This window comes from Onychomys torridus, chromosome 21 (assembly GCF_903995425.1).
Source record: "Onychomys torridus chromosome 21, mOncTor1.1, whole genome shotgun sequence".
Taxonomy (NCBI): domain Eukaryota; kingdom Metazoa; phylum Chordata; class Mammalia; order Rodentia; family Cricetidae; genus Onychomys; species Onychomys torridus.
The window spans coordinates 53,169,668-53,195,495 of NC_050463.1; the positions used below are offsets into that span (position 1 = coordinate 53,169,668).

A 25,828-nucleotide genomic window follows, 5' to 3' on the forward strand; every position below is an offset into this window, starting at 1 on the left:
TTCCATTTGCATCCCTCCTCTGCTTTGTGGCTGCTGTGAACTGAGCAGCTTTGCCTGTTGACTCTCCTGTGATTCTCTGCCGCACTATGGGCCCAGAAACAAGCAAGTGATTATGGACAGAAGCCCCTGGAAATGAGAGACACTTGCCCTCTGTGGCTCTGCTAGGTGTTCTCTGGTATCAGCAGTTTCCTGTTTTCCTCTTCTCAAAGCTACCCTGTATATTATGTGTTATGCCTAGGCTTTTGTTCCACTTAGTGGAACCAGAAAGGGGCTCCACACTGATTCTTAAAAGTAATAGCTTCATATTAGTATTTCCAAAAATTTTATTTTTAGTTTTTGGTCATGACATAATGTAATGTTTAATAAAAAAACATATAAAAATAAATTTACTGCTATTGAAATTCCAATGTGGGTTTTTTGAGGTAATCCCCAGGTTTCTTAGTACTGCATGCAGTTTTGTCTAGAACAGAGAGAAATCACATGATGAGGCTTTCCTTACCTCCCAGTGTCCACAAAACCATTGTCTGTCTATTGCAAGTCTACACAGGAGAACACACTGCAGCTGGGTGCATGGTGGGCTGTAGAGCCAGCGGGCTCTGCACGCTTTTCCATCAGAGCTATATTCAGGGACAATCCCAACCTCTTCCATCTGTCTCTGAGAAGTGTGAGAGTCCTTTGCCCCCTTCCATTTCTCAAGCATATGCCTCAGTGATCAGCTACAGTGAAGTATTTAAAGAGCCCCTGTCAACCCTCAATGTGATAGGGCAGACCCTGTCTTCATAAGAAAACACAAGAGATTGGATTTGGAACTGGCCCATGTCCACGGACACGTCATTCTTACTAAGTGTGGATTGATTGCTAAGGCTGTGGAGGATCCAGTGTATGGGTGTTTTCCACAGACAGCACAGCATAGATTAAACCCAGCCTCAAGCTGAGCCTGTGAGAACTGCAGATCTTGCAATGCCCACTGTGCAGAGCTGCAGGCTTCAGCTGCTAGCTGCTTTTGGCACAGTGCGCCTGTTGCTAATCAAGACTTACAGGCCCTGGGAAGGCACAATCAGAAAGGTTCTGAATACCTACCTTTGCTTTCATCTCCGAATGCCACTCCAGAAAATTACATATGTGGTAGTAGCAGGAAAATCAAGATAATTAAGATTAAAATAACTCTTTGTACATGGTGGGTTGTGAACTAAATCAGACTGTGCTAAAATGTAGTTTTAAATAGCACATTTGGGTTCATTTTCACATATTAAAAAATATTCACACTCTGGTACCATTAAATAAACAAAGGCATGAATATTAGCTTTTGAAATATCATAGAGAACATGGCAGAATGTTTAAATGGAGGCTGATAAATAACAAAGGAGCTGAGGAAGCAATCTTTTCATTGAGAAGAGCAGGAAGCCCCGGGCTGTTTGGAGACACCAGGGCAGGGAAGAGCTTGAAAAGCAAAGGCAGCAGGTACTTCTCTGGGCAGAGCAGACAGAGGCCAGCCTCTAAGCCTGGGCTCACTTTACACACCCTCCTGTTAAAAGTGGTAGAAGTATGCTAAGTTCTGGGAATCACATCCTTTCAGTAGCCTAGGAGCTCGGTACCTTAATCACATTTTAAGGTGCACAGCTTGCCAAAACTAAAGGAAGTGCCCACTCTCCTTATCCTAGGGCAGGCTCCTAACCACGCTGCTTCCTGCACAAAAGATCAGAGATGCAGCCTAAGTGTTCACATCCTTTATAGGTTGTGATGTGCTCTACTTGAAAAGTATGTTGTAATCCTAAATCAGGTGAACACAGTGCCTAGTGGGAGGTTTACAGTGATAAATGTGAAAGTTAAAAAATACAGATAGCCACTCAATATTCTGCTTTGATGAAAAAAGGAAGAAAAATATGGAATCAAGTTCTACAAGAAAGAGGAAGACAATATTAAAGAAGAAATACAAATAAAGGAAAAAATAGAAAAACATAGAACATTTACAGGCTCAAAATGTGACCTTACAAAAAGGCTTAAAAAAACCCCAACAACCCAATTTTATCTATATTGATGAGATACAAAGAAGACTCAAGTAGCCCAAGTCAGAAATCAAACAGGGCACATAGTTACTGATTGTATAGAAATACAAAATACTGAAAGAAAACTTTAAACAATCTTTCACCAATAAATTAGATAAATTATATGAAATGGATGTGTTCCTCAGAGACACACAATCTGCTAAGACTGACATAGAGAGTGGGAACATTTATTTAACTAGTAAAGGTGCTGAGCCACAGACAATACCCCAAATGCAAAGGAAAACAACAGACCACACAGTTCAATTGGTAATTCTACCAACTGTCCAAAGAAGAATGAAGATCTCTTTAAAACTTAAAAATTGGTGTTTCTAAACTTGTCCTCTCAAATCTACATTGTTTTAGTGCCAAACAGATCCTCCAGCATACTGACCAAGTTTACCAAAGAACACAACACGAACACCCAGAATTCAACAATGCATTACGGCCATTATATACTTTGACAAAGTGGTATTTGTCTCTGTAAAGAAAAGGAAGCTTGACACCAGAAATCAATCAATGCCCTGCACTGTATTAAAAAGGGAGGGAAGAAACTTTATCATTTCAACTGATGTAAGAAAGGCAAAATCCAACACCGTTCCATGATAAAAGCACAGAACCCACTGCTGGAAACGTAATGAAACAACCACATGCATGTGAAATCCCACAGCTGATGTCAATGAGGAAAGACTGAAGTTGTCTCTAAAGGAAGCAAAAGGCATCAAATTGGAAACAGAAAAAAATGTAAATTGATCTTTGCTCATAAATGATATGAACTTATGTGAACAAAGTCTTAAAAATTAAACAAAATTGAACAGTATTTGAGCATAGGAAATTAGCAATGAAAGCAAATTATGCTTCTATATGCCAATCATGAACAGCCTAAGCAGGGTGTTAAGGAAATAATCTCGTTTACAATTACATTACAAAGAACAAAACATGCAGGAGTAGAACAGTCACCTAAGGATGAAAATGAACGAAGCAATGAATAAAGCATTTAAAATAAAATACTTAGTCCAGGAATTAAAAGAAACATAAACTTAAAATTTGAAAACTCAGGGGAATCTATGATTGGTATGTAAAATGAATAAAAAATTTCTTAATTAAAAAAATTAAAAACTAATCTTGTATTCCTACATCAGATTTAATGTTGAGGTGTTACTACCACTGGAAGTTACTAATGACCTCAATGCAACCCACCAAAAAACCTCCAAAGACATCTTCAGAAGATTAGGAAAAGTGTTGCAATCAGATTGTGCTCTGCTGTAAATTATTCCAATTCTGCAAACCAGTGTTTTTGTCACCCATGGGGTGGGGGTGGGGGTGGGGGGCAGTTGTGTCTTGTTTTGAGACACATCATTTTAAAAGCAGCATTTCATTCCAACTTCAGTGAAAGCACAGAAGCAGGAGGACTCCACACTTTGCTGTGAACTTAAATACTACCCATCTATACACTCCAGGAATTGTTTTAAAATTTCTAATTACCAATCATTTACCAACAGTGAAACAACCCTCTGGGATTAATTCTCTATTCCATTTTATAGAAAAGGAAACCAAAAGCAAAGATATCAAAGTTTTCTAGCTTGTGTGTAGTGAAGCCAGATCCCTGGCCTGGCTTCTACAAGGCTGTACAGCTGACAGTTGCTGTGGGATGTCTTTCTGTATGTTGTTAATATGTGTTGCTGTGATTGGTTGATAAATAAAGCTGCATTGGCCTATGGCAAGGCAGATTAGAGGCAGGTGGAAAATCCAAGCAGATAGAGAGAGAGAAGGAAAGGAAAGGAAAGGAAAGGAAAGGAAAGGAAAGGAAAGGAGAGAGAGAGAGAGAGAGAGAGAGAGAGAGAGAGAGAGAGAGAGAGAGAGACAGAGAGAGAGAGAGAGAGACAGAGAGAGAAGGAGAGAGAGAGACAGAGAGAGACAGAGACACCAGCTGCTACCAAGCAACATGCAGGTGGCAACTTATAGATTAATAGAAATGGGTTAAGTTATAAGAGCTAGCTAGCAAGAAGCCTGCCATAGGCCATGCAATTGGTAATTAATATTAGGCCTCTGAATTATTATTTTATAAGTGGCTGAAGGACTGTCGTCATGCCAGGTGGGACCGACCAGGACTGGAGAAACCTTCTGGCTGCAGATGGTGGTAAAATCCAGGCAAAGAAAACAACACCTGCTGCTCCTCACCTCCACCCTCCAGTGGAAATGCCATAGGGCCTTTCCTTCACCTCATAGATGTTCAGCCTGGCCTTTGAGGCTCAGAATAGATAGGTACTATGAGTATATGTGTGGTCTTGCTCACTGTGACCTTGAGCCTTCTGTTGAGTATTCCACATAATGTCTGCAAGGATGGTGCTATTAATAGTGTTCTAATTTAGCTTCCAAATCAAGAGTATTTTATTGCTTCATTTTTCCGTACCACACTGATTGCTCAGTCCAGAGCTGCTTGCTCCTGTTTCACTGCCTGAGACCACTGGCATTGTGGATACTGCAGGGTAAAGTTGAGTTCTCCAGCACTGGTTTATCAATAAATATTGCTGTGAATAGATCATAAGCAGCATGTCCCATGAGGAAACCAGAGGGCAAGGCACATTGCTGATCTCCAACTTTTCTTGCTGCTGACTCAGTGAGTATATCCTGTTCCAGCAGAGACCCTCACTTCCTGGAAGTATGCTATTCTAACTAGTAGTCTTAAGAAATAAAAAGTTAGAAAATTTTCGCAATTTAAAATCTTCTCAATGTCCCACCTAGCAGCTTGTTTGTAGATGAAGAAATGGAACTCAGAAGCTGTGGGCTCCCCTTGATATACTCAACATGAAAGGCTCATGGTGGTTTCAATGTTCTCTTGTCACAAGTGTGGTTTTCTATAATATTTCCATGATCTGTGTCAGTGGATCCCAATAACTTGGGTGTGGGGCAGTGAGGGTGTCCACTGGAAGGCATGACTTCTGTAGTTTCCCCAAGCCCATCCATACCTGAAGCCCCTGGCTCTGAGAAAGAAGAGAAACCAGGTGAACAGGCTCAGGAGGAAAGGAATAAGGAAGGACAACAGCAATAATAAAGGCCATTTGTTGACAAATTTTCTTTGAAGTTGGCTGTCCTAGCCTGGTTGAGTTGCTTTTGTTTTTGTCAACTTGACACAAGCTAGAGTTATCAGAGATAATATTCGACTTGTTTTGTAAAAAATATTGTTGCAAGTATAAATTTAAAAGTAAACCAATTTTCTTTTTCTTTGTTCAGAGGCATATTTTCAAAGAGATCCATTACAAACTGCAAAATATAATGGTTGGGAATATATTTTTTAAAAAAAACAAAACCCACTTTTTATGGTTGCTTTGTAAGTTTTGGGGAGTACCCAATCTGTGAGACTGTCCCTTGAAAATTTGGGGTTATAGTGACAAAGAAAACAGGGTGCTGGTTACCCCAAGATTATGTTCTGGAAAACCATCTAGATTTGACTGTTAGACATATTACCAGGTCAATGGTCATCCCTTCCCACACCATCCATCAAAATGGGAATGCTAAAACATGGAGGGCAGAAGCTTCAAGATGAGTGCAATTAATAAAAGCTAATTTGGGCAAGCTCTTCTTGAGATGGGAATGTTAATTGAAGGGTTGGATTAAACCCTGAAATAAATTAAGTTGCAGAAATAAAAACAGTACCACAAGTAATCTAATTAAATTAAGCTATGATGGGCTTTCGGGTAATGCCTTGCCAGCTCTAACCCAATCTATGCTCCAACAGCTTTTTGGATAATATTCAGAGAGGCTAATTGTGCCAAGAACACTAAGCAAGAGTCTTCATCACCTCACATCACAATATATTCTGGATTTAGCCACTGAGCCCCTATACAATGACATTACCCTAGATTGACCTCAACTTACTGAACAGTTAGACAGCAGCTGCTGGGCACCTGGAGTGGGGAAGCAGCACATGATGTCCCCAAGCATTGGTAAGTTGTCAGGAAGCCCAAACAGGAGCACGGACAGAGAAGACTGATATGCACAAAGTGTGGTGAGTCTAGCCTGCTGGAGCACAGGACAGGACAGGCTATCTAGTGGCATCTTGACTGAAAGGTCTATCAGATGACAAACTCTGTAGGCCTGGCTTTGATAATGGAAGAGAGCCTCATAGAAGGATGTTTGCTCTGCAGGAACTCTGGCTCTTGGATGTGTGACAGGACTACTGAAACTCAGTGTAAAGTGGACAAGGGGAATATAAAGCAGAGAAAAATGGTTCCTAGATATTGCTCATCAATGTTGATTGACAGACAAATCACACCAGACACAGCCAGATCTAGGACAGTAGCTGAAGGACCTCAGGGTCAACCAGTGGCAAAAGGGACATAGGTACAAACATGTCCCTCCTTGACAAAGGAGGATCCCAGCAAGACACTCAGAAACTATCCTTTCTTCCTTCCTGAGAATTTGGGCTTCAGAGTGGATGCTGCTTATTGGCTTAGAAGCTGACACATATACATCCTGTCTCCATGCCTGTGTTCTATGCCTCTTGATGATGCTTTGAACTTAACACAGACAGTATAAGTGCTTGTCTGTTATCACAGGATGCCATAATGTACAGGGGAAATCAAATGGCTTCAACAAAGAAGAACCTTGTGGTTATGGGAAATGCAAAACTCCATTCTGACTCTGTTAGTGGTATTAAAAAGAAAGAGAACCTTACTCTTGAAACAAATACTGAGGAACAGTTCTAAGCAGAATGTGTTGACCTGGTGTGAAGGATAAGAGATGCTCCTGAGAGTGTATACCATGAAGAGAAAGGATCATAAGACACAAACAGATGGATCCTCTTCTTGGGTGTATTAGTTGTCTGTTGCTGTGATAAAGCACAATGATCAAGGCAGCTTATGAAAGAAGAGTTTATGGTTCTAGAGGGTTAGAATCCATGATGGCAGAGCACAGGTGGCAAGCAAGGTGGCTGGAAAAGAGAGTAGAGAACTCACCTCTTGAACTTCAAGCAGGAGGTTGAGAGAGGGAACTGGGAATGGTGGATGGCATTGAAACCTCAAAAATTTGTTCTCAGTATATACTTTCCAGCAAGGCCATAGCCCCTAAACCTACACAAACAGCCCTACCAACTGGGGAATAGACCTTTAATCACCTATGCCCATGAAGGACATTCTCATTCCAATCACCACATTGACTATGGCTAAGAGGACTGCAATTCAAATTCACCCAACTTTGAGGCACTGAGCCATCTTGAAGCTCAGCATTCTCAGAAAACAGGTAAGTTTCTGGTTTCAAAGCATGTAATACTCTCAGATAAACACCATTCCCAACAGAAAGAGTTTAAGTAAGGTCAGGATTGATGAATGAAGGATAAATTGGAGATGCTACCTTCATCCAAGAGGATTATAAGAGAAGACACATATATAATATATAGTGCTATAGTAGTTTCAAGTGAAAAATGGAATTTTTATATTTGAATGTAATTCAGGTACAATGAAACTATTTTTTTAAAAATAGATCCACATTTATATCTTTGTGAAAGAGGATCCTGGGCTCCTTTACAGTGACTAGAATGGGGTATGGAGGAAAGTTACTGAGGACATGTCAAGTCCAGTGAGTAAGTTGGGTGCACATGACTCTCATGCACGCACCTGTTATAATCATATTCATATACTTAGGTTATTGCTGCAGTGCATTTTTCATCGTCTTAACTAAGTTACAGACTGGTAATGAATAAAGAAAAGTTCATGTAATAGTTTTTATTTTGTGTATGTGTGTGCATAGGGAGCCAGAGGACAACTTCAGCAGACATTCCTCAGGTTCTATCTACCTTCTTTGTAGAGAGGGTCTCACTGCCCTGAAACTTACCAAGTAGTCTAGGCCTGATGTTAGAAAGCTCCAAGGATTTACTTGTCTCTGTCTCCCCAGAGCTGGGATTACAAGTAAATGCCACCACACCCAGCTCCGTTTTAATGTGGATTTTAAGTATCTAACTTGGGTCCTCATGCTTGCAGTGGGGCACTTTCCAGATAAAGACATCTCCTCACACCAGAAGGTATGTTAAACTCACGGTTTTGGAGTGAGGTTTATCTCAGTGATGTGGATGCCAGACTCCTATAATAGCATACAAGACACTCAGATGTCTAACCACTTTTCCCAACAGACCTAACTTCATATAATGCATACACCTGCTAACCTATCAATTTATTAATCCATAAATTGATCCACCAATTAGGGCAGAGTCCTTATGACTCAAACACCTTTTAAGTGTGCTTCTTCGTCTGTCTCCTTAATACCTGCCAAAGGGGACTATACTCAAGACAAATGTTTCACTGCACTGCAATCCAGAAACAGGAAATTCCAGGAAGGTTATAGGATCTGAAGTGTGTATGTTAGCCAGATCATCAGTGGTTGGAAATCTTTCTCCTGGAGAAATAATCTTAGAAATGACAGCAAAGTCCTGAAGCTGAGCCATCCTGTTCTGGAAGTTGAACATCAAGGCTATACAAAGAAATCAAGTGATACACACATGCCACATGATGTTACTTCATTTTGTCTATACACTTACTTGCTCATGAAGGTGAAACCTTCTGGATAAGCAAAGACCTGGTCAGGGCTTGGGCCAGAGAACTAAATAAATCTCCACTTAAAAAAATCCCACTCTTTCCTAAGGTACAATTTTCTCCTTTGTAAATGCATACTGACATTACTCAGAACATGATTTCACAGCAGCCAGCATGCTTTGAGTGTTGTGTCCTCAGGAGTTGTGCAGAACACCTTCTGGTGTCCTTAAATAGCTATAATGCACAGGCTGTCACCCTGTGCCCTCATGGAAACAGAGTCCCTAACCTACCTGTGCTTTTGATTAGACCACATGTGACACCACTCAGATAAGAACATTTAAATATCTCAAGAAAGATTTCATGTTTGAATTCAGGAGAGAGGAAGGGTCGTAGGCCAGTTTCTCAGCTCAGGTGCTATCTTGGGATTACATTGTGCTGTCTGACTTCAACCTGAAATGTACCCCCCACCAGAAATGCAAACCTACAGCACAAGGTGATAATTCAGTAAGTGTCTGCTGTAAGGGAAAAGCATGCCCACTGTAAACACCCCGTTGTCTCTTACAAGGAGGTGAGTCTTGTGCAACTAGGAAACAGATGAAAGACACTGAGAGGAAAATCAGCGTCTTCTCAAACACAGCAAAGATGAAGCTGGGACACCGTCTTCTGTCAGGCTGTAATGGTCACTGGTCATTTACTTCTCTGCTCCCAGTCTGGCATCTGCTCATCCCCCTCATCTAAATGTATCTCCTAGGGGCTTCCAACTGCAAGGGTACCATAATGAGTTATTTGAGGATGAGGGCATCCCCGTGTGCCTTTCCTGATTGATATGTGTGAAGAAGATGTTTGAGTTAGTATAGACTCCAATACTCTTATAGGATATTCCATAGCACACAGCCAAGAGCATCCTGCCAACCTTGGAAACTTGTGAGTGTCACATGTTGGTGGTAAAAGGCAGATGAGATTCCCTATTACCCTGAGGACTGTTGGTGAAGAGTTGTCTTATCTTTCCACAGTCTGACTCCTGCCATGGATTTCATCCAATTGCCATGTTAAGCTACTTGATCTAAAGTCCTCTGCCCATTCTAGGCATCTGAAAGCAACTCTCAAGTTCCCAGATTTCTCCTATCTGAATGAAGTGCCTCTCAGGAATTCCTGTCACCAGACTTTAACCTCTCATGTAAATGACAGTGACATCCTCCTGTAATCTGTCCTTGAAGAATAACTGAGCTCAGCTTCAAGCTATCCACAGAGCTGCTGATGGTGCTCACAGAGAAGGGTTTCAGGAAGGAGGTCAGAAAGGAGGTGGTTCATATGCTTCCCTCCCCCAGATGCTCCTCTCTCTTAAACGCAGTAATTCATTTTATGAGGACACTGGGCCTTGTCCTATGGAAGTGCGATAATATTTAATGTGAATATAATTGTGATGCATGGGGGAGTGGGACAATAGAGTCAAGAGTTGAATCAGATCATCCAGAGCTAGGAAAAGAAGGCCCAGGATTCACCCAGATCAGAGACTGGACAGACAGAAGCCACTGAGGTAGAGAGTACTGGGCAGGCATCCAGGGAGAGGTTGGGGATCAGTGGTCTAGAAGACAAAGAAGCCCAGCAGTGCTCTGTCCAGACACTACATGTTCCTACATGGGGCGGGGAGCATGAGCTTCAAGTACATAGAGAGTGGAGACACACTGGGAGGAGGGGGCTCAAGCAGGGGAGGGAAGAGAAGGACTGAGGCAGAAGAGTGAGTAGAGGCGAGGAAGATAAGGGATCATAGTCCTGAGACAAGAGAGCTGCAGTACTTGTAACTAGAGTGTGTTCTCACCACAGCACTCAGGGTGTAAGCAGGCTCTGGCTGGAGCAGGACCAGTGTGAGCACTTTCTGGCTATGGCCAACCTTGAGGCAGGCCACTGAGCTTCCTGATCCTCTACCACCCAAGAGGAGCCTAGGAAACCTGAAGAGGGATTGCACACAGTATACTCAGTGGCTAGTTCTTTAGAGTCTCTGCTGTCCTTTGCTCTACATGCTGTGCAGGCACATAGGAGAGGGAACAATGGATGGAGGGGGCAACTAAGCTTTAGGCTGCATTGCAAGCTCATGCTGGAAAACAACAAAAACTTATAGTTAGCAAGTCAGCACACAAATGAATAGTTTTACAGTAGTTAAAACTGTTATGTATTTCCTTCTAGTCAGGTTCACATTCCCATGGGAGTCCAACAGCAACATCAGTCAATATTCTAACAAAATAACTTTGCTCAAGAGCCAAGGTCTTGAAATGACTCATTTTTCTATTCCACAAAGTCACAAGAAAAAACTTATTGCAAACAGTTGTTTCCTGGCAACAAGAGCCCAACTTGGTCACTATGTATACCTGGTTGGAGCTGTGTATAACACACACACACACACACACACACACACACACACACACACACACACACACACAATCTCCAAACACTGGATAGCTTCAGTAAAGCCTGAAACTATACATACAGTGATAGCCTAGCCTGAGAAGGTTCTGGTCAGCAGCATCATGACCTCCAAACATCCATCTAGTAATGCCTAGGACTTTGGGTTGTTCACTCCCTGAAGAGACTGAAAAGGGTTCTGCAGGTATGATAACTGAAAGACCTTCAGGTCAGGAAAAAAACCTAGATCATCAGTCAAACCTCACGAACCTCACCATGGAAAACCTTCTGCCAGAACAGACCTATCCTTGGATTTAGATAGAGCAGAGCCAGGCCAGAAATGTGGGGTGGAACTTCTCTGCCAGTAGCTGGATGTGGCTCCATAAGCCCACCCCAGACCTCCAACCTTCAGAGCTGTGGGAGAGAATGCCCTAGAGCCAGGTAAGCCACAAAACACATATTCATTCCTGTGACAATAATACCAAAGCTCTCGTGCCAAGACTGTTTTGATATTACCATTTTTCTGTGATTGTTAGCAAGTCCATTATCTTATTTCACTCTTGAGGTTGGCTGAAAAGACACCATTTTCCAGGCTAGATCTCCGTTGCTTTACATTTCATATTTGCCTTTTCCAAATAGTTTCCTAGGAGTTGTTTGTGTTGGACAAACATAAATACAATTCAAGTCTAACTCCTATGTGCAAACATTAGGCGGGACAGCCACTGCTAAATGTTTTCAGAGATATGTATCCCCACATCTCTCACCACCCTGACAGGAAGAGCTGGTGCTGGATTCTCTCCTGTGCTCTCCTTTTAGGAACCATTAGTATTAGCCATATCTGATGACATGATCATGAGTCAAGCTCAACTGAATATAGACTGTCCAGAGAATGAGTGGGTAGTGTGAAAGGTGTATTCAAAATGAGGTCCCACATACCTCTACCTTCTTGAGAGTCTATGTCTAGAGTTTGCTGAGAGCTGTGAATTGTGGATATCTAGTTTGAACAGTTATATAATACTGCAATATACTTAACAGAGACAAAATGCTAATAGAATTATAAAATCCAGTTGCATTTTATAAAATTAAAAGAATGTATTTTTGTGTGTGTATCTATGGTGCACATTTGTGACAGTGCACATGCAAAGGCTTACATGTAGAGAACGGAGGACAATTTTACGCAGTTAGTCCTATCCTTCCACCTTTAGCTGGTATTTGGGAATTGAACTCAGGTCCTCAGGCTTTCATGGCAAAGTGTTTTACTCCCTGAACCACCTAGTCAATGCAGACTTTAAAGAAAAAATGAAGTGAATGTATTGGATAACATCCATATAAAGATGCTTGTGAATTTATTGAAAGTCAGTGTTCCCTCGTGGCTAAGAACATCTCACAGAGAACATTCAGGCAAGTGAACAACAGGAAAAACTGATTTTAGCATGGACTTATATGGAACTTCAAGAAGGAGGCACCCCAAGTGTCTGTCCTGTACTCTTGGAAGCAACAGGAAGAAGAACAAGATGCCATTTCAAGAGTAATGGGCACCACATTGGTGGTTTTAAATTAAGATAAACCTGACTAATAACCTACTTTTGCAAACAGCTCAGCAAACCAGCACTATGGTATACTGTTTTGTGTACAAAATTAAAACAAGCTAAAACTTAATTGCTTTTGGTAGCAAAGCAGTGATGATCTCTTAATCATCCATTAATCTAACCCAACACTCTTTAATATTTAATATTTAATATTTGATGTCTCATAGGTTCTTTTGTCTTTCAGAAGAAATAGTAAAACATTTGTAAGAGTCACATGGTATTAGAAAATCTCTCACTAATGGTGGTTTTTGAAGTAACTCCAAGATTGAGATTTCTCTAGAAATTATCTGGAAAATTAATTGAAGCACTTAGGGAATTATGTTTTGAATATTTCAATGTGAAGTGTATTTTAAACATTAATTAGTTTGAGTGATATCACTCAAAAGATAAAATAGTAATCTCTTTATAAACAACATCCAAAAGGAAGGTTGCTTTCCCATTCTCTTACAAACTCCACTTCCCCTAAACACCTCCACAGCACACTTTCTCACATATGAAATTTTGGTGTGCACAAAGTATTTTCTCTGTAACCTCATGTTATCTGTGGTGATCAGAAGCATCTCTTTCTTGTCTGCACCTTTTGCCTACAAGGTGAGAATGCCTTTGGAGGAGATGGTTGCCATCAGCTGCTAATGGCACCCTCAACAGTATGCAGCTCATCAGGAAGAAAGGATTAAAGATTTACCACAGTGCCTAAGATAATGCCAACTAGACCAGGAACCTAGACAAGCTAAGACTCCAGAGTCAGCAGAACAGCTCACACTCCAAACTCTAGTTCCCGTATATCATCCACATTCATATCTTTACTTGGGTTTATTTGCTCATTTCTGAAGAACGCTGACGGGTGTCACTGTTTCTTTTCCCTGGTGACAGAAGGCATGGCAATTAGGAAGAAGAGGGTGTAAGCAAGAAAAAAGGATTAATACTTAAAGGATGAATGGGGACCTGGAAAATCCATGAAATGAAGGGATGAAGCAGATAAGACATTTGGCACTAGGTAAGAGCAGGTTTCACCAATATACTCAGTGTACATCCTGGCCATATGACACTCTAGTTATTTTGTGGATTTTCCCTAACTGAGATCACTTGAAGTGTTGTAAAGAGATAGAGAACATGCAACATTTGGAAACTTATCCATAAAAAGGTAGTTGTGGGTTTGTTTAGAACTGAGATAAACATCCTCCACTTTTTAGAAAGTTTCCAACAGTCAACCAATGACATTTGACAAGTGAAATCATGGCAATGACAAATGATATCCAGTGGATTTGATGCATGCCTTGGTGTTGGGAGAGAATTCTGCTAACTGGGAAGCCATGCTGGTATTATCTCTATCTCTCTTTCCAATCTGAAGTCTTAAAATGGACCAGTCACATGTCTTCAGCATATCCCTTAGGGTATGCCTTGGGGCTAAACTCTTCCTTCATTTCTTCAGAGGAAGGGGACCTTCCTCCAGGACTCCACTGTGCATCTATAGCCAGCTTTCCTGCAAAATGCATTTGGTGGCATCCAATGTGAGAGGCATCACCCTTGTCTTTCCCGGAAGAGAAGTGCTTGATATCCCCATAGAGCACACAAGAGAGACTAGCAGTTGTTTTTATTGTCACATGTCATCTAACAGATGAATCCTCTTCAATCCCAAGGCTTTGGAGTTGTTGCAGATTTCCATTGTTATAAATGTAGCTGTTTCAAGCATTTCCCTGCACATTTAGGTGAGCAGGGCATCATTGACATATGGTAGGTGCTGTGGATATCGCTCTGTATAAATAAAATGCTGTTTGGCCAGTGGCTAGGCAGGAAGTATAGGTGGGACAAGAAAGAAGAGAATTCTGGGAAGTAAAGGCTGGGGCAGAGAGACACTGCCAGCCGCCACCATGACAAAGAAGATGTAAGGTAATGGTAAGCCATGAGCCACGTGGCAAAGTATAGATTAATAGAAATGGGTTAATTTAAAATAGAAGAAGTAGATAACAAGAAGCCTGCCACGGCCACACAGTTTCTAAACAATGTAAGTTTCTGTGTGTTTACTTGGTTGGTTCTGAGCATCTGTGGGCCTGGCGGGTGAGAGAGATTTGTCCTGACTGTGGGCCAGGCAGGAAAACTCTTAACTACAGGTAGGTACTAGTCCACACTGAAGAACCTGAAAAGCCTGTAGCATTTTCCATTTTGCTAACGGAGTAGAGATTCTAGCTTCTTCAGTCTTATAGGTGGAATCTATTCTACTTATGCTTCTTCTTGAGTCAACCATTTGCCAGATACTCTCCTCTGGGAATTACTGACAAGGGAGCTGGTGATCACTGTCCCCAAACCAGCCTGCCCTGCTCTAGTTAGAACACATATCTTGTCACTGTAACAATGGCTTGGTTCTTTTCTGTGTACTGCTTATAGATGAATAGACTAGAATGAGTATCTCACTTATCTCTAGACTGTCCTTGCATGCCACCCTTGCAACACAGGACCAGGTTTTATAAAGGAAAACACCCCAAGGCATCTCCTGGATACAAAGGGGTTTACTGGTCTCTATACCATCCCTAATTCATCTTCTGGCACCCTGGGAAGAGTCATTCAACACAGCTGAAGTCAGGGGTATCTTCAGAGGATGCCACTGAGGAGCTCTCAGAAATATGTGACCTTACATTATGGTAATCACAAAGGCTACATTCTTTCATATGTGGCTGGATACTTTCCTGTTTCATTATGGGACCACTGAGCATGTCCAAGTCCATGTAAAATAAATGACATCCCCCATCAATCACCTCACCCCTGGTGTGGTGACACTTCTGAATATATGTTGAAAACAAAGATTGATGCACACAAATAATTTGTAAAGCACTGGAGATCTGATAGACATGCAATGCCATCTTCCAGGAAATCATCTTTCAATCCTAGAGACATCAGGCAGTCAGCTCCTATGGGCAGCTGAGGGTCTTTCATGTGAAGCATAAGAACAATGATATCAGAGCATCAAATGTCAAAACCAAGGCTTTGATCTTCCTGTAGTGTAAGCCTTGCTGCTTACTGTCCAAGACAGGCATCTCAGAGGCTCCAGCTACTCTGTTCATTCAAAGGTGAGAGAGGTAATCTCCAGCAGGGAGATCTGGAGATTAGCCTGTTTTATTTGCTGTAAAGGGATGGTGGTGGCGGTTCAGGGAACAAATTCCATCCCAAGGGCTCTGATGCTGAGAGAGGCTGTGCACACAGCTATCTCCAAAACTATGAATGAAGGCCTGCAGCTAGGTGGGAGCAGTGCTGTTCAGACAAACCTCTCGGGCCTGAGTCTCCATACCATGCTTCTCAGCTCCAGTCCCTGGTCACTCAATGAAACAGTGTCCTTGCTGGCTAGTCACCTTGCACTCATCAAGCTCACACTCACTTCTTAAGTTGCTCACACACCATTTGAAAATAATTCCCTCCTCTTCAGATTTCTTTTCCATAGCCTTAGTTACCTGTACTCACTGTGGTTGAAAATATTAAATGGAAAATACCTGAAAAAATTCATGATTTTAAATGTACTGTTCTGAGGGGTATAGTGAATTCGTTTCATGTCCTTCAGTGTGACACAGGATGAGTCCTCTCCTTGCCCAGCATGTCCACACTGTGTGTACTTACCACCCTCCCCATCAGTCACTTAGGAGTCCTAATGATCCTTGGGTCACTGTTGAAGTGCCACATTTCTCGTTTGTACAGTTTATGTTTTGTGTGTGTGTGGGAGCCCACATGTTACAATGGCTATCTTGGCACCTCCTTCCCTTTCATTGGGTTGGCATTGCATCATCTTACTTCATCACTACCAGAGAGATGAAGGCAGTACAGAAAGACAGTGCAAGAGAAATGGGTCTCCTTCACATAACCTACTACAATGTCAAGCTACATGATTTTGCATGTGTCCCTGTGATTGCTAATCTCTAAAAATTATACCTCACCATAGGTAGACATGCACAAATAAACATTGTATGTAGGATTTAATAATCCAAGTTTTTGTTTTGTTTTTTTTAAATCCACTGGGGACCTTGGAACATAACCACAGAGCTTGAACATACAAGAGATGTAGAAACGAAGACATAGCACTGTTTTCCCACTGGATCTGAGATGGCATGTACTTTAATAATCTCTGGGGAGAACAGGGTTCCTCTTATACTCAGATCTCCTTGTCCTTCAGAAAGTCTGCAGTGGTCTGGTTGTCTGACATCTATGTCTAAGTCCTCTCTTCCCATACGGCTCGTAACTGAGGTGCTTCCAGCCCTCTCCCACTATGCTTCAGAGGAACTGATGTCTTCCTAGTTCCCAGAGCAGAGGCTAGTGACAGAGACCCTTTAGCAGATGGTGTTCTCTATATAGCCATGTGGTCTGATGAATTCCTGTTCCAAGCTGTCAGAATCAGTCTGAAGAAGAGACCTCAATTTAATCATTGACTATGTCTTCTTGTCCACTAAACAATCAAAAGAAAACATTTTGCTTCTGAGGAATGGTCTGTAACCAAGAGGGTAGTTAGTTAACAAATATATCCAAGTGTGAAGCTTAGCAGGGTCAAGTTACTGGGGTCATTTTTTCTTCTTACTGTTGATGGCAGAATGAGTCCCGTTACTTGTAGCTCATCAAAACCTATTAGATAGGTATTTTAAAATTGCTGGCTCTACGTTATTATTAAAAAGATATTTTATTTCCATTTTCATTACTAACCCAATACTGATGATATAAACAAAACTTTTTTGTTTTGTTTTGTTTTGTTTTTTGTTTTTCGAGACAGGTTTCTCTGTAGCTTTGGAGGCTGTCCTGGAACTCGCTTTGTAGACCAGGCTGGCCTCGAACTCACAGAGATCCACCTGCCTCTGCCTCCCGAGTGCTGGGATTACAGGCGTGCATCACCACTGCCTGGCATAAACAAAACTTTAGAGGAATTTATGTGGAAAATGCATACAAATATTTCATACTGCAGAAAAACATGCATAAAGTATATATTCCCCACCTTTTTTTTTTTTAACTGAGGATCGAACCCAGGGCCTTGCACTTGCTAGGTGAGTGCTCTATCACTGAGCTAGATCCCCAATCCAGGTATATATTTTTAACAAAAATATTCTGCTATATATGTCAAAGCAGTTTGAAAGCTATCCACTATAATCTGTATTTGCATGTCAGTTTGGGAGGCAGTAATGGAGTAAGTAGACCAATGGAAAAAGTTAGATGTTTCTGAGTGACACTGAGACTTCAATAATTTTGATATTTGTGATATAGATACTATTTAAAACAATATTGCATAGGACAATGCAGCTTGAAGAGACTGGTCAATGGAGAAGCACTGACTTTTTTGTTCTGACATCTTAGGTTTTTTCTGCACAATGCCTTGGGCAATATATGAGGAAGTTATCTGTAGAAATGTATCCTGAGTTTGAGGGAGAGTCCATGAGGCACAAAAAGCATCATTCAGATGTCTTTCTCTAGAGGTGATCCATTAGCCAATGCATGCAGGAAGATAAGCTCACAGCTTCCCCAGGGAAGAAGAACCTATGTTATCAACACTACAATCATGCATATCATCCAGATTTAAAATGGTAAACCTTGAGTTGGAACAAGATCCAAAGTCAGTAAGCATAAAACCAGTGAAACAAGAACAAGTAGAGATGGGAGATGGATGAAGTAAATATGGCTTTGCTAACCAACAAAGTAGGTTGCTATTTTTTGTGTCTGAAATATGCTAGTCACAAGGTGCTTTCCTATAATTTCGTTCTGTCTCCAGCGAGGCTGTATTTCTCAGTATAGTACATATAGCTTAAAAACTCTTAGACTATGACACTATTATATAATTTGTAGGTGGCCATGGAAAAGCCATAGAGCCCTTATGTGCTTATGAAAGAAGATGAAAGGAAATCAATAGCCACACACTTAGCACATTTAAAAATCAAGTATGGTGTGTGGAAAAATATGCATGGACAGAAGCACAACTTCTAGGACATCTCTTTGATATACCTATGTTAGAATCCTCCAATTTTAGGAATCATGCTACAGTTTGGAGAACTACTTTGAATAAGTCACTGAAGGAGGAAGAGGAACTGAAAGTCCAGGATTGATCTTGCCTGAAATCAGAAAGGCATCCTCTCTCCTGTCTATCTGTTTCCCAGAGGGACCACAAGAATACAAGGACTGTAACTTCCTGAACAGAGCCTTGAGAACAGCTCCAGGGATGTTCCTAGGTCTCTAGAAGGAAGAATCAAGTAAGAATGGATAAAGAAAATGTGGCACATAGACACAATGGAGTACTACTCAGCAGTAAAAAAACAATGATATCATGAAATTTGCAGGCAAATGGATGGAACTAGAAAATATCATCCTGGGTGAGGTAACCCAAACTCAGAAGGACAAACATAATATGTATTCACTTATAAGTGGATAATAGATGTAAGGCAAAGAATAACCAGACTACAACTCACAGCTCCAGAGAAGCTATCTAACAAGGAGAACCCTAAGAGGGACACATAGATAGCCCAGCGAAGGAAAAATAGATGAGATCTACATGAGCGGACTGGGTATGGGGGTAGGTAATGGAGGGCAAAAAATGGGGGATGAGAACATAAGGAAATAGGAGGTTCAAGCCATAACAGGGACTTAGTGGGAGAGCAAGGAAAGAGATACTATGATAAATGAATACATCATGGGAATAGGGAGAGGCAGGGTGCAGGGGAAGTTCCCAGGAATCCAGAAGGATGACCCTACCTTGGACTACTAGCAATGGTTGAGAGGGTGCCTGGACTGGTCTACTCCAGTGACCGGATTAGTGAATACCCTAACTGTCATCATAGAGCTTTCATCCGGTGACTGATGGAAGCAGATGCAGAAATCCACAGCCAGGTGCCAGGCCTAGCTGCAGGAATCCAATCAATAAGAGAGAGGAGGGATTCTATGGACAGGGACTGTTGAGATCATGATGGGGAAACACACAGAGACGACCAGCCACACTGGTTCCTAGTGGAAACCCATGAACTGTGGACCAATAGTTGTGGTGCCCCCATAGGACTAGACTAGGCCCTCTAGATATGTGAGACAGTTGTTTAGCTTGAACTGTTTGGGGGGCCCCCAGGCAGGGGAATTGGAATTCATCCCTGGTGCAGTGCCTAGGGTGTGATACCATGTGCAGCCTTGGTGCAGGGGGAGGGGCTTGGACCTGCCTCAGCTGAGTGTACCGGGCTCTGCTGACTCCCCATGGGAGACCTTGACTTAGGGGAGGTAGGAATGGGGGGTAGGTTGTGGGGGAAGGCTGTGGGGGGCAGGAAGAAGGAGGAGGGGACAATATATGGTTGGTATGTAAAATGAATAGAAAATTTTGTAATAACAATTAAAAAAAAGAATGGAGCCTTCAGACTGTCCAGAGTTTCTGGGACATGATCACTCCTCCCTTCATCAATGTGAAAGACCTGTATAAGCTCAGTACTGGATGCTAACAGTATTTTCTTCACAATTTGCTTCCTCTCTTCCAATCTTAATCTCAATACTCTCTCTCCTTCCTTCTCCCCGTCTCCTTCTCTTTCTCTCTCCCGCCATCTCCCTCTCTCTTCCCCTCTCTTTCCCTCCCTCCCTAACCCCTACCAAGATTTATCAGCTCACATCTTGATTCTCTGATTCTTCCTACAAGGAAGGACTCCTCCTGCTCTCTTGTCTGAACACTGTCAATTTCTGAAGAATAGATGTGACTGTTATGGCTCCAATCCCTCAGCCACCTCTATCCGTTCAGAAAATGACAGTTCTGAATATAAAGAAGGACTTATTGGCCGGGCAGTGGTGGCGCACACCTTTAATCCCAGCACTCAGGAGACAGAAGCAGGTGGATCTCTGTGAGTTCGAGGCCAGCCTGGTCTACAGAGTGAGATCCAGGAAAGGTGCAAAGCTACACAGAGAAACCCTGTCTCAAAAAACAAAAAAAAAAAAAAAAAAAAAAAAAAGAAGGACTTATTGACCTTTGTGGAAGAAGGTCTCCTGTCTATCAACACTGCAGACACACTTATCTATCAGACTGAATCATTCACAGTGTCCACCATGAGAAGAATGGCTACGAGCTTCCCTCCAACACTAAGTTCTATGATGAAGCTTCTTCTTTGTCTCAGTACATCTCATGGTTGTCTGTCACTTGTCTTTCAGGGAGACTGTATTCACCTGATTACATTGTCTCAGGTGCCTGACCTGAGCTCTGTAGAGCAGTGGCCATGGCAACCAGATGGGTACCATTCTGTGTCTCCTACTCTCATGTTGGAAGCAGAATGTATGCCGCTGACCTCAGAGCAAAAATAGCTCCAAAGTCCCCTTCCTATAATGGGCATCATAAAGTTGCCTTCTTTTGGCATGGACTATCTGTATAAATGATTTCTAGGTGGCTACAAGTTAGTTAGTGCTTGAGGAAGGAGAGTCAACGTTGTGGGTTTTCCTTCCAACATAATATCCTACAAAAAGTGACCTGGTGTCTCAGCTCCAAGATGCTAATGAGGATCAAGAAGCAAGTTATCCCAATACCATATACAGGGTAAGATCTCAGGGGCTGGGTGGAGGAAAACATTCGGTTTCTGTGGACATCTAGATGTTAGGGCATTTAGTGGTCTAACAGACTTCGCATGTAATGAATTCTCAGGAATGATCAGTTCTCAGTGACAGCTCATCCCATCATAAAGCCCATATGTATGTTGGTAGTCAAGTGACAGGTAAGTAAACAGAATCTTTTCATACTGGAAATGAAGTGAGTGTCTTTAGTTTCTATGCTCACACTCTTAGAGTTATCATCATCAGGCTAGTCATGAGCCCAGACTCTTGACAAGGAGACAGAACTTGTCTGATGCATTGCTTCATTTGTTTTTTGTCATTCTTTTCTCCAGCAGGACATATCCTGTGAGGAGGCCCATATTTATGATAACAGAAACCATAACGCATCCTTTCTTATCTGCTCAGTGGATACACATTTAAATTTGTGGATGATTTATTTGCTGTCTTCAAGAACAGAGAAGCAATTCAGACACATTGCTGTATCATATTCTCCTTTGGACTATTAAGTCTGAGAGGAAAGGCCATTAGTGTCTTAAAATATTGCACATTCAGGTGATTCAGAGCTGTCTCTGAGGTGCCTGCTCTGTAGCCTGCAAACTCCTCCTACAGTGGCAGGTGAGTCTTACAGTAGAAGGAGATTTGGCCCTTTCCTCACAGTAAATATGAATGCACATATGAACTAGGTGCAAGGCCCTATGGCAGGCAGCTCCCCTTATTAATGAAGGCCCTGCTCATCATGGAAGATTGCCTTGACATGGTGACTCAGATGAAAAAGGTTCACCTCTCATGGTTCACTTTCCTGAAATAAACCCTTATTTATACTCCATCCTCTAGGTGTCAGGTGTTGCCCAAAAGCTGATAGTGAGAAAAGTGTAGATCCCAAAACATACTTACCCCAATTCTCTGAACTTCCATGAAAGTTGCTCTTTGGAATGACTTCTCCCACACGGCCAGCTCACTGCCCAGCTCCACACTGAAGATGTGGCTCTTCCCATGGCTGGCTAGGACACTGAAGCAGTATGATCTGGGGTCTTCACAGTCAAAATCTTGGAGACCCAGATACAAGTTTGCCTGCAGCCAGTAGTTGTCTGAAAGCCAGAACTGAAAAAATAGTGTGGATTAGAAATGGGTCAGGATTGGAAGGTTGAGTCCAGACTACAGACCCCAGCCCACCGTTTGGGAAGAGGGTTGCATTTGCCTTGTCTGAGGGAGGGTACCTCTTCCTCACAACCACCAAATGGGGCAAGTGCTTTAATAACATTTTCAGAACAACAGCTGAAGTAAACAAAAAGAAGGAATGCACTAGATGATCCTGATGATCTCACAGACCGTCCTGTCCCCACCAAACAACACCTTCCAATGGCATGCTTGCTTAGAGCAGCCACACCCTCTCGGGATTTCCTCCTGTCAAGGTTAGCTACAGATGAAGGGTTTGGAAGCAGGCCACAGGGAACACTGGGAGGAGTCTTCTGGAACAGGTTCCTCCTCATACACAGCCATAGAAATGACTCATGAAAATATGGTACATAAGCTATGCCCAGATTCTGATGGCCAGAGCTTGGCTTTCCCCCCTAAAAGAATGATAACTACTATTTTCTATGTTTAAAGATGAGACTCTTGTTTAGCACAAACCTAACAAGCTGAGAAAAGCCCACGGGAGCTTTTTGCCCACAACAATCCCCAGATGGCCTGGGTTCAGCACTTCTAAGGAGGAGTTCAGGCCCAGGGCTGCAGGATGGTAGCTACTGTTCTAACTCCTGAGTTTTGAGGTGGATTATTATTCAATAATAGGTCTCTAATGCAGAGAAAAAAGTGTGTTCTTGTTATTTCTCTTTTCAATCATAAATTGTAGTGAAGGAGTTCATAACTGAATGAATAAACCTGACTGGGGGAGAGACAGTACTTAGGAAACTGAACTAAGAGGTATAAATGAAGACCACTATCATCCCCATTCATAGATTCATCACAGCAACTGTGTATTTAAACTGTCTTGCTAATAGTGCTAAATGACAGAAACTCTGATCACTAAGATACATCGCACTTGATATCTAATAACTCTACATAATTGGTGAATAAAATATAGTTTATTTATAAAGAATTATTTCAGAATGGACTATGAAATGCTGAGCAGTAATTTACAGACCTGGCCACATAGCAACGTTCCCAGGAACCTTTATGTAAAGAGAACTCAAATGTCTGAGTCACATCTCACAGCATGTAAAATTAGATCCTTTGCCTTTGGTGAAGCTCCCTCCAGATGACCACAAGGCAGAAAAGGTTGAGAATCCTTGCATTGCAGTACCCTGGCCTTGCAGAACTGGAAACTACAGTCCATGTCACAGGGACATGAAGTATGTGGTGGTGGCAGGTCCATCAGGCTTTCCCCACTGCAGGGGCCTACCATCATCTTCTCAGCTCTTGGTTGACAAAGCTACCCTCAAGTATAGACTGAATTTGAGACCAGCCTGGGCTTCATAGACCCAAGTTTAAAAAAATACCAACAGAACAAACAAAAGATAAAACTTCCAACAACATAACTAAAAGAACCAAGATCCTGAATCTCAGTGAAATCTTGTGTCCAGTGGCTCACTTTCGTAGGCTATGCATTTATGGGTCCTGTTCATTATTCCCAGAACATCAGCACAGCAGTGGAAACACTGAGTCCTTGTCAGCAATGACACCTTCCCATTAAGGGAAACTGATTTTCTGCCTGTGGATCTGCTACATGGGAACTGTGCAATACATTGGACAATTCTGACAGCTCCATGAGACTGCTGTGGATACCCCTCCCCCTTCATTATCTTTGAATACTTTTCTATAATTGGTTAGAATCGCTTTACTCATTATTTTGGCCTATCCAGTCCAGGCTTAAATAAGAAATCATTTTAGGTCACAAATTTGAATTTGAATACTAAACTATTCCTCAACAGGGCTGAGATGGTTGCTTAGCAGGTAAGAGTGCTTGCTGTGGAAGCATGAGGACCTGAGTTCAAATTCCCCATATGTGCAGAAAAGCCAGGATGATCTTTTGCATTTGGAACCCCAGTGCAGTTAGCGGCAGAGAGAGGAGGACTCCTGGAGCTTGCTATTGGCCTACCTCCAGGTTCAGTGAAAGACTCTGTTTCAGGAGAATAAGGTGGAAATAAACAAGAAACCTAGCACACTCTCCTTGTCTTTGCATGTTCAAGGGTGTGGATATTTACATACACCACCACCACCATCACCACCACCACCACCACCCACCCACCTACCCATCCATCCATCCATCCACCTCAATAATCAATAGTCTTTATCATGGACTGGAATGGACTGAATTGGAACAGCTAGTGGAGCAAGAAAAGTTCAAGTTACTTTACTATCTCAAAATACCCCTCAATGAACATACTGCTCCTCCCACTCTGTTATCTGAAGGGCATCTTATCTCTATGAAAATGTCCAAATGCCAAAGATACCCACCTTGTGAACTTTAAACAGCACCTCACAGAGGTTATAGGCACGTTCTGCTCGTCCCCAATCCAGTGTGCTTACCTGTGGGAGATAAACAGATGCATTTGTGTAGAAAGGGGAAGCTCCTTTAGCTAAGTGCTCCAGTGCTTACCACTATGGAGCAATTGCATATGTCTCAACTTACATGCTGAACTTTCCCGTTTCCTTGCCCTGGGTGACAATGAACTTTATAGTGTGGTGTGGATTCTGATTCTGTGTCCTCCTCTAGTGTGCAATGGGATACAAAGGATACTTTATTGAGATACACATTGGTAAAGTGAGAACTTTATACTGTTGGGGATAAATTTAGGGATCCATTTTGGATTATCTGTCAATTAAATTTTAGTTTAAAAGCAGAAATGTAAGGAGAGTATGCTTGTGAGATAGTGTGACAATCAAGCAGACACACTGTTGACCAGCTGTCTGTTACTCAGGACTAAACTTCCTAGACATTTCTGCTTCAGGAATAAATGGAAAATTTACCTAATCAATTTATCTGAATATGTTTTTGGATGGCTTGTCATATCATAGCTCATAACTATTCATTTTTGAGTTATGTGTTATGATTTATAATTTACACTCACATATATGATCTCTGAGTTAAAATGTGTTTGGTAAAAATGTACATAATTATCAGCAGTGTGAGAGATTTGGGTCTCTTTCTGTTGACCACGCACTTAGCCTTGCAGTCAGTAAACTTGAACAGGGATTTCCTATGTTATCTTTGAGGCAATGAATCAACATGTATTTAATCAGCTGGTGTCTTCTTAGCAATCATCCCACCACACAAAATGCTGCCAAGGTACTTAGATGCAAAGCTACTGAAGCCAGAGCACTAGCCAATGGTGAGTTTGACATGGAAACAACATTGAAGTGTTACCATTTAACATATTATTGCTCCAGAGCCAGCTTCTGCTGGAATTGAAGAAAAAAAAAAAAACTAGAAAAATACACCTTAATAGAAAACAGGTAGGATTAAAGTGTTGACGTGAAGCTTAGATTTGGGTCAACACACAGGCCTATCATGGCTTCTAGGATCAGCAGATGGTGGTTGGTCTTTGCTGCATCTTTCAGATTCAAAATATCTAAGACTTTTGTAACCCTCCCCAAGGCCATGGTGCTCAGGATTCCCAAGACAGTATTTTTCTAACTCAAAGACAATGCTCACCAAACCTGGAGCTGCTCCTGTCCTTGTGACCTATACTACTGTTCACCTGGGTAAGGGAGATGCAGATGCCTCTCAGGGTAGAGCCCCAGGGCCATTGGT

General features: G+C 41.9%; 1 protein-coding gene across 1 annotated transcript in view; it reads right to left on the bottom strand.

Moving 5' to 3' along the window:
- The window catches only part of Sntg2 (syntrophin gamma 2), a 111,717-nt gene that overhangs the window by 27,635 nt on the left and 58,254 nt on the right, over positions 1–25,828 (bottom strand). Inside the window, exons 9-10 of the mRNA XM_036170282.1 lie at positions 24,532–24,603; positions 21,970–22,176 (exon numbers count right to left, since the gene is read on the bottom strand). Of these exons, the coding sequence (XP_036026175.1) occupies positions 21,970–22,176; positions 24,532–24,603 (279 nt within the window). The remainder of the gene's footprint in view (positions 1–21,969; positions 22,177–24,531; positions 24,604–25,828) is intronic.